Below are 13,213 nucleotides of genomic sequence, written 5' to 3' on the forward strand. Positions count from 1 at the left end.
TCCCCCTTGCTTTCCTCTCCCGCCATTTTCTCACATTAAAAATAGTAAATTCTGATAAAGTAGGTCCTAGTCACTCATGTGTAATACATCCTAGTGTTTGGAGTGGCAACCCACCATGGGCCCTGAGTGTCCCTGCATGTTCTTGCTGGGTAACGCCAAGAATGCAGGGCCTGACCACTCATTACTCAGGCCATTCTCAGCGAGTAACCCTGAGGGATGAGGTGACATCTTCCTCTGGGACAAAGATCAGGCTTGCTTATCGCTACTATAACACGGGGAGCTCCCCAAGCTCAGTGTTCCTCTTCTGTAATGCATTACACTGCACACGGAGGTATTCATCTGGGCCCTCCGCATCACCCCCATGGGACTTGGAGGGCATTGCGAATAGATGCAAAATTGCTCTTGGCAATGCTGCCTGCTGTGCTGTCACAAAGTACTTTGTCTCTGACCAAGGAATCTCGTGTCTTCTACCAGCATCCATGAAACAGTAAGAGGATAACTTATTAGCTTGTAAATAGGGCAAAGTTAAGTCCCAGAGCTAATACTTGAGACCTTTGGGAATCTCCAAATTTTCAAATACCATTATACCATATATTTTTCACTACAAAATACATATGAAACTAAGAATAAACAAGCAAACGGAACTCCAGTGGGACACCGATGCTCTGTGGAAAAAAGCCCACTCTCTAAGTAACTCTCTACTGCAAACTGACTCCAAGACTGACATGTGTCACAGGTCCTTCAGTGTTGCTTATCCATAAGTAAAATTGTGAACATTAGACCCCAGAACACCGTATCTAATGGTTCTCAATTATTTACATAATCTCTCTTGGTGCAATGATGACTTCCCAATTGCCCCTCCATGCCTTTTTTTTTTTTTTTAAATAAGCATCTTGAAAATCCTGCTAGATTTTGTTGTTTGTTTCCGTGGGGTTGGGTAGTAGCAATGTTCTAAGAGACCTGGGCCTACGAGTAGTTGGATAGATGAAGATTTTTGTGGACCTTGGGAATACTATAAGCTCTTCTCAATCTTTTCTCAAATTCACAGACAGAGGTCCAAAGAACTTCAGAGGTTTCACATTTGTCACTCACAACTCTTAGTGTCCCCAAAACAACAGTTCTCCCCAACACTAGTCTCCCCAGATTCTGCACACCCAGTTCAAGATCCTCCCACAGAGCTGAGCTGATATGGAAGGAAGCACTGCACACCAACAAAGAAGAAACCACGGCCACTGTCTTCCATCCCTGTGGTACCTGCTGACAGCTGGAGGCCTTGGTTTACAGCCAAGTGGGGGGTGTCACCTGTAGGCAGCTCTATGTATATCTCCATCCTCCCTGTGTCTGTGTGGAGTCCATCAGTGAGGGAGAACCGGAACTCATCCACTGCCACACCAGGACCACCAGGCATGTACCCAACCAGCCCGGCCAGGATATCCTGGTAGGTGAAGGACGAGCCCTGGACCAAAACCCTCCCATTCTCCAGAGGCTCAGAAGCAGTTTGCCTCCGGAGCAGATGACCTAGGAAGGAAGCGAAAAAAAGAAAGAAAGAAACAATGGTAGAGTATATATGACACCAAAACATTGTCTGATTTTGTCAACTGCTTGAGCCTGGGTAGAATGCCAAGTCCCTCAGAGGCTCATGGTGGCACATAAATAAATGACCAACAAATCAGCACTTTACATAGAAGTACAGGGCGCTGCTCTATGGCCTCAGCTCCAAATAAAGAAGACAAAGTTCTGCTTTTCCTGGTTAAAAACCTCTTAAGGAGACACAGATGGATACAGTAATATGGTGGCTTGGGAATCAAATCTCTCTCCATGAATTCAAACTCACTCCATTATCTAAACCTTATTTTCACCTTCTGCAAGGTGAAAATAGCACTCTCCACTTGCTGCCTTCTGCCTGGGGCATCTGGGGTGGGAGAAAGGAATACGTTTTAAATTCCTTTTAAATTCAGAAAGACACTAAGCATCTTTGGGCTGAGGCATATTTTTCTGTTTTCAAGGTCATGTGTACCACAAAGGGGCAGTTAAAGTGCTTCATTAAAGAAAGTGAAAGTGGATGAAGGCAAGCTAAAATGCAATGACCAACAACCTCCCCTGCCAGCTCTCCATCAACAACAGTTTCATCTTCAAAAGGCCAATAGCCATTAGGATGGAGTAAGATACCACTTGGGAGAAGAAAGTTGCAGAGCTTTAGCTAATACTAGGGGGATGGCACTTAGAAAAGAAGTACGTAGAAGAGTCCCATGGTGGTTTTCTAAACTTCTGGTTTAATCAGGAAAAGTGCTTTCTTTGCAAAAGGAACAAGCTCATAAAGACGTCTACCACTCCTCTAACCTGAAGTGAACACCTTTTGTGATTAATTTCAAGGCTGCTATGCTGTTCCTTGCATGCAATGGCCCAGGATGATCAAGCAATGATGCCTACTCTGAGAAGAGGATGTGCAGATTCTGAAAACTTGTTTTGCCTGAGGTTACATAAGAAAGCAAGAAAACAGCTGAAATTGAATTTCAGAGACACCAATTACCCAGGATTCAGGCTTTCAGAGCAACCAGAGTCTACTGTGACCTCAAAGAACATTAGCTAGCTGTGAATTTGATTATACTTTGATGCAAAGAACGGACTACACACCAGCAAGGCAGAGGAATGATCGGCTGAAATCTATGTGTTTATTCTAATAACCCGTCGGGCACCTCAATTAAGAAGCTTCCCATAGCAGTTGTGTCCTACCATGGCCAGGCTTTTTTGTCAATACAAAAGTCAGCTCGTTATCTGGAGTGTCCAGGTCCTGCAGGCTCAAAGAAGAATTGCTTATCACCACTCCCGAGCTCAGCTGCACGCCAAGGGGCCGCAAGGTCATCCTGGGAGGCTCGTCATTCTTCCTCTGATTAAAGCATAAGATATTAGGTCTCACACAGATACTGGTTTAAGAAGAAAAAAATAACATGCATTATTCAGAGAAAGTAACACCACCACATTAACTTTCACGACCGAAATAGCATGTAACGTGTCATTGTCTTTTATTGTTATTATTATTATTGAAATATAGTTGTGTTAGTTTCAGGTATACAGCAAAGAGGTTCAATTATATAGATATATTTTTTCAGATTATTTTCCATTATAGATCATTATGAGATACTGGATATAGTTCCCTGTGCTATACAGTAGGTCCTTGGTGTTTATTTTATGCATAGTAGTTTGTATCTAATATGTCACCATCTTTAATTCCCACTCAAAATGGTTAGGTTGAAAGGCGAGCAGGTCACACAAACCAAATATCCCCTTGAAAAGACACTGATGGACATGCTACAGAAATCTTCTCAGGTATTTTCCATAGGTACAAGGATGACATTTTCCAGACCAAAAATACGGACATGTGGTTAGACAAGTATATTTGGGGAATAAAAGGGCACATTATTTGAAATCAGAACAGTCTTAGAAGCCTAAGCATGGCACAGTACCTGTAGGAGGACACATATTTGAAACTGTGGGTGTCTAAAGACATCTCCTTGACCCCCCCATCCTCGTGCCAGCACCCCTCATCCACTGTCCCTGAAGGGCGCCAAGAGTGCCCTGTTTTATTTTCTCAAGGCAGAGGGCATTCCATTCTGATTTTTATCTTTTATCTCTCTCCCTGGGGTGACAGAGCAAGCCTATGTAGTTGCTCAAATGAGAATAAACACAGCAACGAGAAACACATTTCTTTCATGTTACAGTGTAATGAATAAATGCACTAAAAAATATAAGAAAAGGCAAGTATGCACATAGAACCACATACAATAATTTCAGGGAAAAATAAGCATATGTTGTTTTTCACCTAATATGAGACTGGCAAGGTTTCTCTGTCTGACCCTCACAAACTGTTTTCACACAGAACAGATAGACTTTACTCTGAAATGGAAATTCTGATTTCCAAGTCAGACCATCCCCAAATGCCAGCCTTAATTCTACAAGTTTCCTAAAGGTCAGGGTTATATTTTAAAAACTGACCTCTAAAGTTCAAGGTCAAACCCAATCTTCTTTGCTTTTGAGTTCACACAAAGCTATCTAATGGTGCGATATTGTGGTCAAAGGCCCAACTTATCCAACTTCCAAAGTCTTTACCTCGATGGTGATGTTGATGCTGTGGATTTCTGATCGGCTGTTTCCATCACTTACATAAAAACTGAAAATATCATGGGTTGGCTCAATGCTTTCATGAACACTCTGAAAGTAGTAAATGTAGTTTTCCAGGACATCTTGAAGAGGGAATGATGCTTCTAGGTCACTGGTAGTTCCAGGGCCAAATCGATCACCTGCATCAACAGCAAGAGGGAACTTTTACCTTGATCCATCAATTCCTGCTTCCTGGGCTGAACCAGAAAGCCTGACAGCACTATCAACAGAAGAGGAAAATATGTTTGAGAATAAAGGTGGGAGAGTGTTTTCATCTACAAATGGGAATCAAATGAGATAACATGTATGAAAGCACTGTGGATGTTATTATTTCATACAGCATAGAATCAGTGGTTGTTTTGTTAGAAATATTTGATAAAATAAGTCATGGGACAAGTATTGATACAATAGTAAAGGTTTTACCTTAAGCTTTAGTCAATTTTGAAACCACTCTGCAAGAGGAACCTTCTTTCTTTACACAAGAAAAGGTTAACTGCATACCTTTTTATCTAAGAAACATCTCCTTAAGCATGTTTTCATTTGACTATTCAGTTCCTTAAGGAAACCTCTGCATGGGCTAGTGCTCAGCCCCTGGGATGGTACACCAGAGCTACTGTGATGCTCAGGGACCATCCAGAGCTTGGGTGCAGTTCAGGTACTGAGATGTTCAAGTACCATTCAGAGCTCCACAGAAAGTGCTGGCTCTGGTTACCTCTTCTTTTCATCCCAAGCCCAAAGGCCAAGGGGAAGAGTAAACACTGTCTAAATGATGGGTGACTTGTCTCTTACTTGGTCTCTGAGGCTGCTATGCTGTTCAAGGCTGCTATGCTCTTCCTTGCATAGCAGGAACAGCTATGTCAATTAAGTCTCTGTAACTGATTGATTTTAAATCGTTACATTTTCTTCCAAAGAGAGGAGAAAAAAGAAACCCCTGTGTCTTCAAACACTCCCTGGATATACATCAACAAAGAAAAGTGTAGATAGAAGATCTGAAAGCGCTAAGGCTTTCTCTTTCCCTCTTTCATGGTCCTTTGCAAAGATTAGGTCATATATTAAAAGGCCATTGACTTCCTAGATTGCAGACAGGGTCATTTTTCGTTTACCTCCCAATGTAAAGACTAGGAATGAAAATGCTTCATTTATAATTTCTTTGAAATAAGAATTCAAGACAAATATTATTTTTTTCAATGACATGAATTTTCTTAAATTTTACCCCTCAGATATGATTCCTCTTGACACCAGAAGAATAGAGGGCTCTAAGTGACCAGTGACCTGATAATCCCTAGGGCATACAGTTCAGGGTTTCCAAAAGGAATTGCTATAATTCCTTCAAATTTTATTTTCTCTTTCCTTTGATCACTGTAAATATAAGAAATATAGTATCTTTATTTGGATCAAAAATAGCCTAAGTAAATAGTGCCTAAAAATATACTTGAATAGAATAATGACTTACTTTCTGTCTTAGAAAACAAGCTGTTCAACAAGTGAATCTGCCACTGAAGCTTTAAGCACCGTCCTTTCAATTTTTAAAACAGCACCTTCTATATATATATATATATTTTGCGGTACGCAGGCCTCTCACTCTTGCGGCCTCTCCCGCTGCGGAGCACAGGCTCCGGACGCACAGGCCCAGCGACCATGGCTCACGGGCCCAGCCGCTCTGCGGCATGTGGGATCTTCCCGGACCGGGGCACGAACCTGCGTCCCCTGCATCGGCAGGCAGACTCTCAACCACTGCGCCACCAGGGAAGCCCTTCTATTTTTTCACATAAACCTCTCTCATTAATGTTCTTCCTTGCCTTCTTAAACAGAATATACTATGTGCAAATTAAATAGTTCTTGATGTGTGCAGGCTATCATCATGAACATCTATTACTGCATTGCACTAGAACGCGGTGATGCCCGACAGGTAATCAAGGTGGGCCCTGCCCTGGTTGTGCCGGTACTAAAGGAATGTAGATTATCCATGCTGTTAGATTTCATACCAGACAATATGATTATTCTGTTTCTTCCATCTTGCCGGTATGAACTTAAAGCTACTTCTTCTAATGTTTTTAAAAAGATGTTCTTCTGATCAGCTGAATTCTGAATCTAGGTAGCTAGTTTCACATGTATGAAACAGACTTGGTTCTGAACTCCCATGGAGCAAAGGGTGAGTCCTTATACAACGTGCCTTGGAACAATTATTTGCCCCCTGAACGTCTTTTCCTTACTTCCAGGTTCATACTAACGTAGAGCAATGGTTTTCCAAGTGTGGACCAGCAGTAATGGCATCGCCTGTGAGCTGGTGAGAAATGCAAATGCATGGGTCTCAACAGCCTCCTTAAACAGGAACTCTGGGGTTGCTGCCCAGGAAACTGTTTGCACAGGCCCTCCAGGTGAGTCTTATGCACATTAAAGTCTGCAAACCACTTTAAGAGAGGCTGAGGCTTGCCAGAAAGTTCACTTCTACATGTACTCCAGGTTAGCATAAAACGATGTTAAAAAAAGCTTAATAAGAGGGCTTCCCTGGTGGTGCAGTGGTTGAGGGTCCGCCTGCCGATGCAGGGGTCACAGGTTCGTGCCCCGGTCCGGGAAGATCCCATATGCCGCGGAGCGGCTGGGCCCGTGAGCCATGGCCGCTGAGCCTGCGCGTCCGGAGCCCGTGCTCCGCAACGGGAGAGGCCACAGCAGTGAGAGGCCCGCGTACCGCAAAAAAACCAAAAAACAAACAAACAAAAAGCTTAATAAGAAATCACCTGGACAGAAGAGAAGGCTGGGGGCAACCATCCTTTCAAGATTCCCCACCTTTGCTTGTGCTCTTCCCTCTGTGAGAAATGCCATTTTCCCTCTGCCCACAGCAACTACCCACTGACACTTCAAGTTCCAACTCAAATGTTGCTTCCTCCGACTTTCTTGCCTTTACAGGCAAAAGTAACTGTTTTGTCCTATGTCCTTTCTCAGTGCTTTCCTCCTTTCCCTGTCCTGGCGTTTCATGATTGTAATTTATCAGTCTTCATATCTGTCTCCCACTCGAGGCAGGGGCTGCATCTTACTCATCTTTACATCCACTGTATAAACATTTGTTGAGATAAATCTAACTCAGCAAGAAACAAATCTAAGAGCACACACTGAAAGGCCAGATGGGGAAAAGACTCAAGATTTTCTATAGGAAAACATGTCCCCTGCTAAATGAGTTTCCGGTAACCAGGCTCAAATCCCAGGCACCACGCTGGTCACAGACGCCTCCACTGGCCTCTCTGTGGGAGCTGCTAGCTGCACACCAGTTAGAGCCAAGCGCTGGCACTCAGGAATCTCACTGCGGAAGCAGCAGCACGGTCACCTGCCGGGAGCTGTCTCAACTGCCAGTCATTGTGGTCTCGGCGGACCTGTGGACAGTATCCACCCTCTCCCCTCCCCTTCTCTGTGATAATCACCAAGGGCAGTGGGTCCAGGGTAGATGAGCGGGGGGAGGGATGTTGAGGAGAGGGTCACAGAGAGACAAGCATGCATTTCAATTCATGTCATATCCTCAGAAAAAGCAGCGACGTAAGCTGTGGTTCAGCTAAACTGCAGCTGCCTCACAGTAAAAGGACAGAAAATTTTATTTCCTTGACACTCAATTCTGAGTGCAATCCCCAAGCCTCTGCGTCCCCATTGCTGGCACTCCAAATCCCCTCACCCTGCTCTAGTTTTTCCCATAGCACTGATTGACCTCCTGACGTCTTATGCAGTTTTTTCATTTATTAGGTTTCTTATCTGTCTCCTCCCACCAGGATCTAAGGCACCATGAAAGTAGGGGTTTCTGTCTGTTTTGTTTACTGATATATCCCCAGTGCTTAAAACAGTGCTTGGCATACAGGAAACACTCAATTTTTGTTGAGTCAATGAAACCTTCCCTCCTTCCATTTCTTTGAAATGGTTCCATTCCCTCTTTAGTTCTCCATATCCAGGTTAACTGCAGACAGTTACCCACCTCCACGCTCCCTTCTCTCCAGGTCTGGAGCAACTCTAGAGCCAATCTACTGCTGTTACCTGTTCCCGTGTTCTCGATGCAGCCGTACTTGGGCAGGGCACTTAGTTTAATGACGGCGTCACCCTGGAGGCTGTCCTGATCATCAGCAGCAAAGAAGTGGTGAAATGAGAGTGGGGCTCTCCCTCCCTCGTCAACCTAAGAAAGAGAAGATTGGAGAGAGTCCTTGGGCGGTTGCACGTGACTGCAGTAAAAGGAACTGAATTGAAAAGTGTTGCCTAGGGTGACCTTCCAGCACCAATTCCACTTCTTTGAGGAGGCAGATCCTCTACGCACGAGATGAGGAATATTCGAGCTGCTGGGACCGGGCAATCCTTCAGCGCCTCTTGAAGCTACGCTCAGACACAGTGACTTCCGTGTTTCCCTTCAAAGTTGTGCTTCCTTCCATGATGGATCTGGTTGTAAAGCAGCTCTGGCCCATTCTAATCACCTACCTTGGAACAGCTGCACGACAGGATGGCTGCCTTCCTTCCGTATCAACGTTCAAAAGCCCGCAGCTACAGAATGATTCATCCAGTCCTCCCTTGGATACTATGAGGGTAGCTCTGTCCTATAGCAGGAGTTCCCAGCAGGAAGTCCCATTTATCCCATGATAGTGTATGTTTATAGGTGTGCAGGAAGAAAGGGCTCACCATACCTGAAAGCTAGTGCTTATCTTACTGTCAAGGAGGAAAATAAATCGGTTATGAGTAGAAGCAGGTGCTCCAGCTACCTTTTTCCTTTAGGGCCCTGTTTTGTATGCTTACTTTGCAACCTGACCCTAGTGTTTTTTGCTAGCCTGCTGGATATGAAGCTGTTTACTTCTGAATAACTATTGGCTAAATATAGGAAGATCTACAAGTTACCAAGTGGAAGGTCACCCTGACTCTGGGAATGGGGAAGGTGCAAACGATTGCCCCGAAGTGTGGACATGGAAAAAAAAAAAGGGTGGAATATCAGAACCATTTAGAAACAACTCAGTTTTATGAATTTTTGGTTGTTCAACAAAACCAGGAATCCTGAGTTTTTGGCATTATGGTATGTACGTAGAGCAGAACAAGGAAAGTGAATTAACTTTTATGGAATCCCTACCATGAGCCAGTACTCTACTGGGGCTTTTCAGTGCTACTTTATTAATCATCAGAGTAATCCTTTATGTAACAGGAATAGTAACACTTTAAAAATGAGGAAATTGGGACTTCCCTGGTGGCACAGTGGTTAAGAATCTGCCTGCCAACGCAGGGGATGCGAGTTCGATCCCTGGTCTGGGAAGATCCCACATGCTGCGGAACAACTAAGCCCACGCACCACAACTACTGAAGCCCGTGCGCCTAGAGCCCGAGCTCCGCAACAAGAGAAGCCACCGCAATGAGAAGCCCGTGCACCACAACAAAGAGTAGCCCCACTCACCGCAACTAGAGAAAGCCCGCGTGCAGCAACGAAGACCCAATGCAACCAAAAATAAGTATAAATAAAATAAATAAATTTATAAAAAACCGAGGAAACTGAGGTTAAGAAAGATTATATAATTGGTCCAAGGTCAGTCAGCTAGTAACAGAACTGGCACTTGAATTCAGGTCTAGGTAACTTCACGATCGAGGTACATTATATTTCACCTCCCAACGCCAAGGGAGCTGTCAATATCGTTTACAGCGATAAGTATCAGCTCCATTTAAGATGGGACCTGGGAAGCTTCCCTGGCAGCGCAGTGGTTAAGAATCCGCCTGCCGGGCTTCCCTGGTGGTGCAGTCGTTGAGAGTCTGCCTGCCGATGCAGGGGACGTGGGTTCGTGCCCCGGTCCGGGAAGATCCCACATGCCACGGAGTGGCTGGGCCCATGAGCCATGGCCGCTGAGCCTACCACAACTACTGAGCCTGCTCACCTAGACCTCATGCTCTGCAACAAGAGAAGCCGCTGCAATGAGAAGCCTGCACACCGCAACGAAGAGTAGCCCCTACTCGCCACAACTAGAGAAAGCCCACACGTAGCAAGGAAGACCCAACGCAGCCAAAAATAAATAAATTAAAAAAAAAAAAAAAGGGACCTGGGGATACTGTCCATATCCGTACGTTTTAGTTGCTGCAAACATTAGACTATAAATTCCTCAAAGATACATTCCTACTCCTACTGCTATATACATCTAGCATAGTATACAAAATACTGTACACATCTAGATTTATGTCTGGCACAGAAATACTTGTTGACTAATTAAATAATGTGGATATAATGATTTGATCTTCTGCATGTAATTATTTTCATACTTTTTGAAAAACTGATGCTTGAAAGCCATACGTATCTTGATACTATTGCCTAGATATTTGAGGGGAAGGACTTGACATCCAATTTAGGTAGAAATCCTTCGTTCACACTGCCACAGACTCCTGCTCTCTACAGCACCCACAGTTCATTGATCTGAACTGCTTACGGTGATAAGGTCAGCGAAAGCAATGACTTGGGGTGGATCCTTGACGGGAGTGATCATGATGGTAAACCTCTGATTGTCCAGGCGGTTGTGGTCCAAATCAGAGACAGAGAAGTGGAAGCTGTCAGTAACCAGATGACCACCGGTCTCAAATGCAGCTGAGTACCTACAAAGGCCAGCAGAAGAACAGAATGAATGAACCACACCAACAGGTCAAGTAAGATGACTAAATCTTTGTTTAACAATGGGGCCAGAAGTAACATAATCTTTCAGGGGAGCTACTGGTTAGTTGCTTACATATTTTAATACAATTTAAAAAAATTCTGTCACGTAACACCAGGTGGTTATATACCTAATTTTCTTGTTGTTGATGTCTTCCATTGTGAAATTGGAAACCTCTGAGAGTTCTTCCACCTCAGGTCCTGAGGTTCTTAAGAGAGCACCATACACGGGCAGAGAACTTAACTGAATCCAGATCTCTGGGTCGGGGGAAGAATCATCCTAATTAGGCAAATATGAGGCAAGACATGAATGCACGTTTGCAGGAATCAATATTTCCAGTAAAGATCTCGAGTGCTCCCTTCTCTACTAAACGGAAAAATCTCTTTCCCTTTGTGATAAAGCAACACCATTTAAACTGCGTGAAAATCCCAGTATTTATTCCTCCTAAAATGTCTTTTTGATAATGTCTTCTTTGAAGAGTAGCTCAAGATAATAGTGGGACATGCACTTTAGGTATAGGGCATAAAACAAAGAGATGCCCTGTGGTTACTATAAGAGCCACACAAGGTTTTGTTTTTATTACAAGCATCTAGTGAAGTGCAAAACACAGTCAGAAATATGTCATCCTTCTAGAAACACAGTTGTAGGATTCTTCTAGAGTTTCTAAGAATAGTTTGCTTTTTAGAAACAGGTAAAATTCCACTATAACATATGATAACAATTTTAAAATTCTGTGAAACAAAGAATGGAAGGTATTTAGCTTAGCCAAGGACTCACTTTAAGTAATATTTAACATGATAAAAATTTTAGTTTAACAAAAGAAGTTAGGAAATTATGGATTTCATTCTACCTGGACCGAACCTATGGATTTTCAACTCCCAAGATGCCCAATATTAACAAAGACCATCTATTTCCCTTTCCTCTGCACTGTTTATCGAGAAATAAAATTGGCTTTCTGTGTTGCTACATGGACAATAATTGAATGTCTTAATGAACAATTTCTTCTTTCTTCAAGGATATTTTTGGAAATATCTAGGAGGGAGGCAACAACTTCTTTTTTTTGTTTGTTTGTTTTTTTTTGCAACAACTTCTTGGAAAGATTCCCTGAGTCATTCATCTTTTAGAGCAGCTGGCTGTGAACATGAGGGTACTTTACACTTTACCACAGCAACAATGAAAACAAATATTGCATAGCCAAATGTATTTTCACATGCAAATTTGCATGGCTATGTTGTACAGTTAGTTGAGGTACGAGATCAGGAATATGACCACAGCTGCCTGGTGATCTGGGGCAGCAGGTTTTAGTCAGCTTTCATTTCTATCCCTAGAGACCTTTGTAAGTTGACAGTTCAGAGCCTCAGTGCAAGATCATAGAATTTTCCATATTTCTTCACATCACTTGATAACAGCGTGGAAGGAATCTCAAATTCATTGAAGCTGCAAAACTTCAGAAAATTTCCCCTAAATTTATACTTTAAAAGTTTCTCTATTTTTCTACATGAGTTATCAAATACAATATGCAGGCTTCCAAAAAACTACTTCCTAATACTACTGTGAGTATCCTCTGAGAGGGAATTTTTAGAAGACAGCCAAGAGTTCTAAGGTATTATCTTCTGAGATGGTGATAAACTACAAGGACAGAGCTCCTGGCTCTTGATTAGAATGAACAGCTTCTAAATTCCACATTGGTAAATTTGGCAAAGAAATGCAAATTTCATGTCAGGCACAACACAACTTATAATTTTTCAAATCTCAAATGACTGTTGGGTTTGAAACAGTGTGAAATCAGTTGGATTTTTTTTTTTTCTGAAAATGCTGTCATAATTTAAAGAAAATTACTATTTTGGGATGTCCAAGATACCGTGGGTGAAAAATTCATAAGACTATAGACTTTGTTCTTATGTAATTTTTCTCCTTAAAGCCCTTCTCACCCATTTTGTATTCATTCCCTTTTAACTTTTCTTTTTATTATTTATACATCTATTGACCCAACATTCAACAAAAGACTAGAACTTTGATGATTAACATTTATGTACGAGCTCCTCTTTTATCCTGTCCCTGGGCCTACCATCACCCTGGATCTTGTTTCTTATTTCTTTGAATTTCTTGATATAGTGTGATATAGTATTATAAAGTAGCTTCAGTTTTTTTTAACTTAAGAAAAGGGAGTTAGACACTCCTCTTGTGGAATTTATTTTTCTTTTTACTCAGTAGCAGACTGCTAAGGTCCACTAATGTTGTTCTGTGCAGCTATAGTTCATGTGTTTTGAGTGTTCTCTAATATTCCATAGAGTAAGTACACCACAAGATATCCTGTTGATGCTGATGGACATTTGGCTTATTTCAATATTTTTGCTATTACACATAGACTACTATAGTTACAAATAGTATTGCTATAAACATTCTTGTGCATATCTTGT

General features: G+C 42.5%; 1 protein-coding gene across 12 annotated transcripts in view; it reads right to left on the bottom strand.

Annotated features, from left to right (window-relative positions):
* Window positions 1-13,213, bottom strand: part of FRAS1 (Fraser extracellular matrix complex subunit 1) — a 552,940-nt gene that overhangs the window by 89,802 nt on the left and 449,925 nt on the right. For all 12 annotated transcript variants that reach the window (XR_007477155.1, XM_049709348.1, XM_033406458.2 and 9 more), the window contains 6 exons: window positions 10,924-11,072; window positions 10,575-10,737; window positions 8,173-8,308; window positions 4,108-4,298; window positions 2,734-2,887; window positions 1,255-1,518 (listed from right to left, as the gene is read on the bottom strand). Coding sequence is in view for 11 of the 12 variants with exons in the window: in XM_049709348.1 (XP_049565305.1) it covers window positions 1,255-1,518; window positions 2,734-2,887; window positions 4,108-4,298; window positions 8,173-8,308; window positions 10,575-10,737; window positions 10,924-11,072 (1,057 nt within the window). In the remaining variant the exon portion in view is untranslated. The remainder of the gene's footprint in view (window positions 1-1,254; window positions 1,519-2,733; window positions 2,888-4,107; window positions 4,299-8,172; window positions 8,309-10,574; window positions 10,738-10,923; window positions 11,073-13,213) is intronic.

This window comes from Orcinus orca, chromosome 4 (genome assembly GCF_937001465.1).
Source record: "Orcinus orca chromosome 4, mOrcOrc1.1, whole genome shotgun sequence".
NCBI classification, from domain to species: domain Eukaryota; kingdom Metazoa; phylum Chordata; class Mammalia; order Artiodactyla; family Delphinidae; genus Orcinus; species Orcinus orca.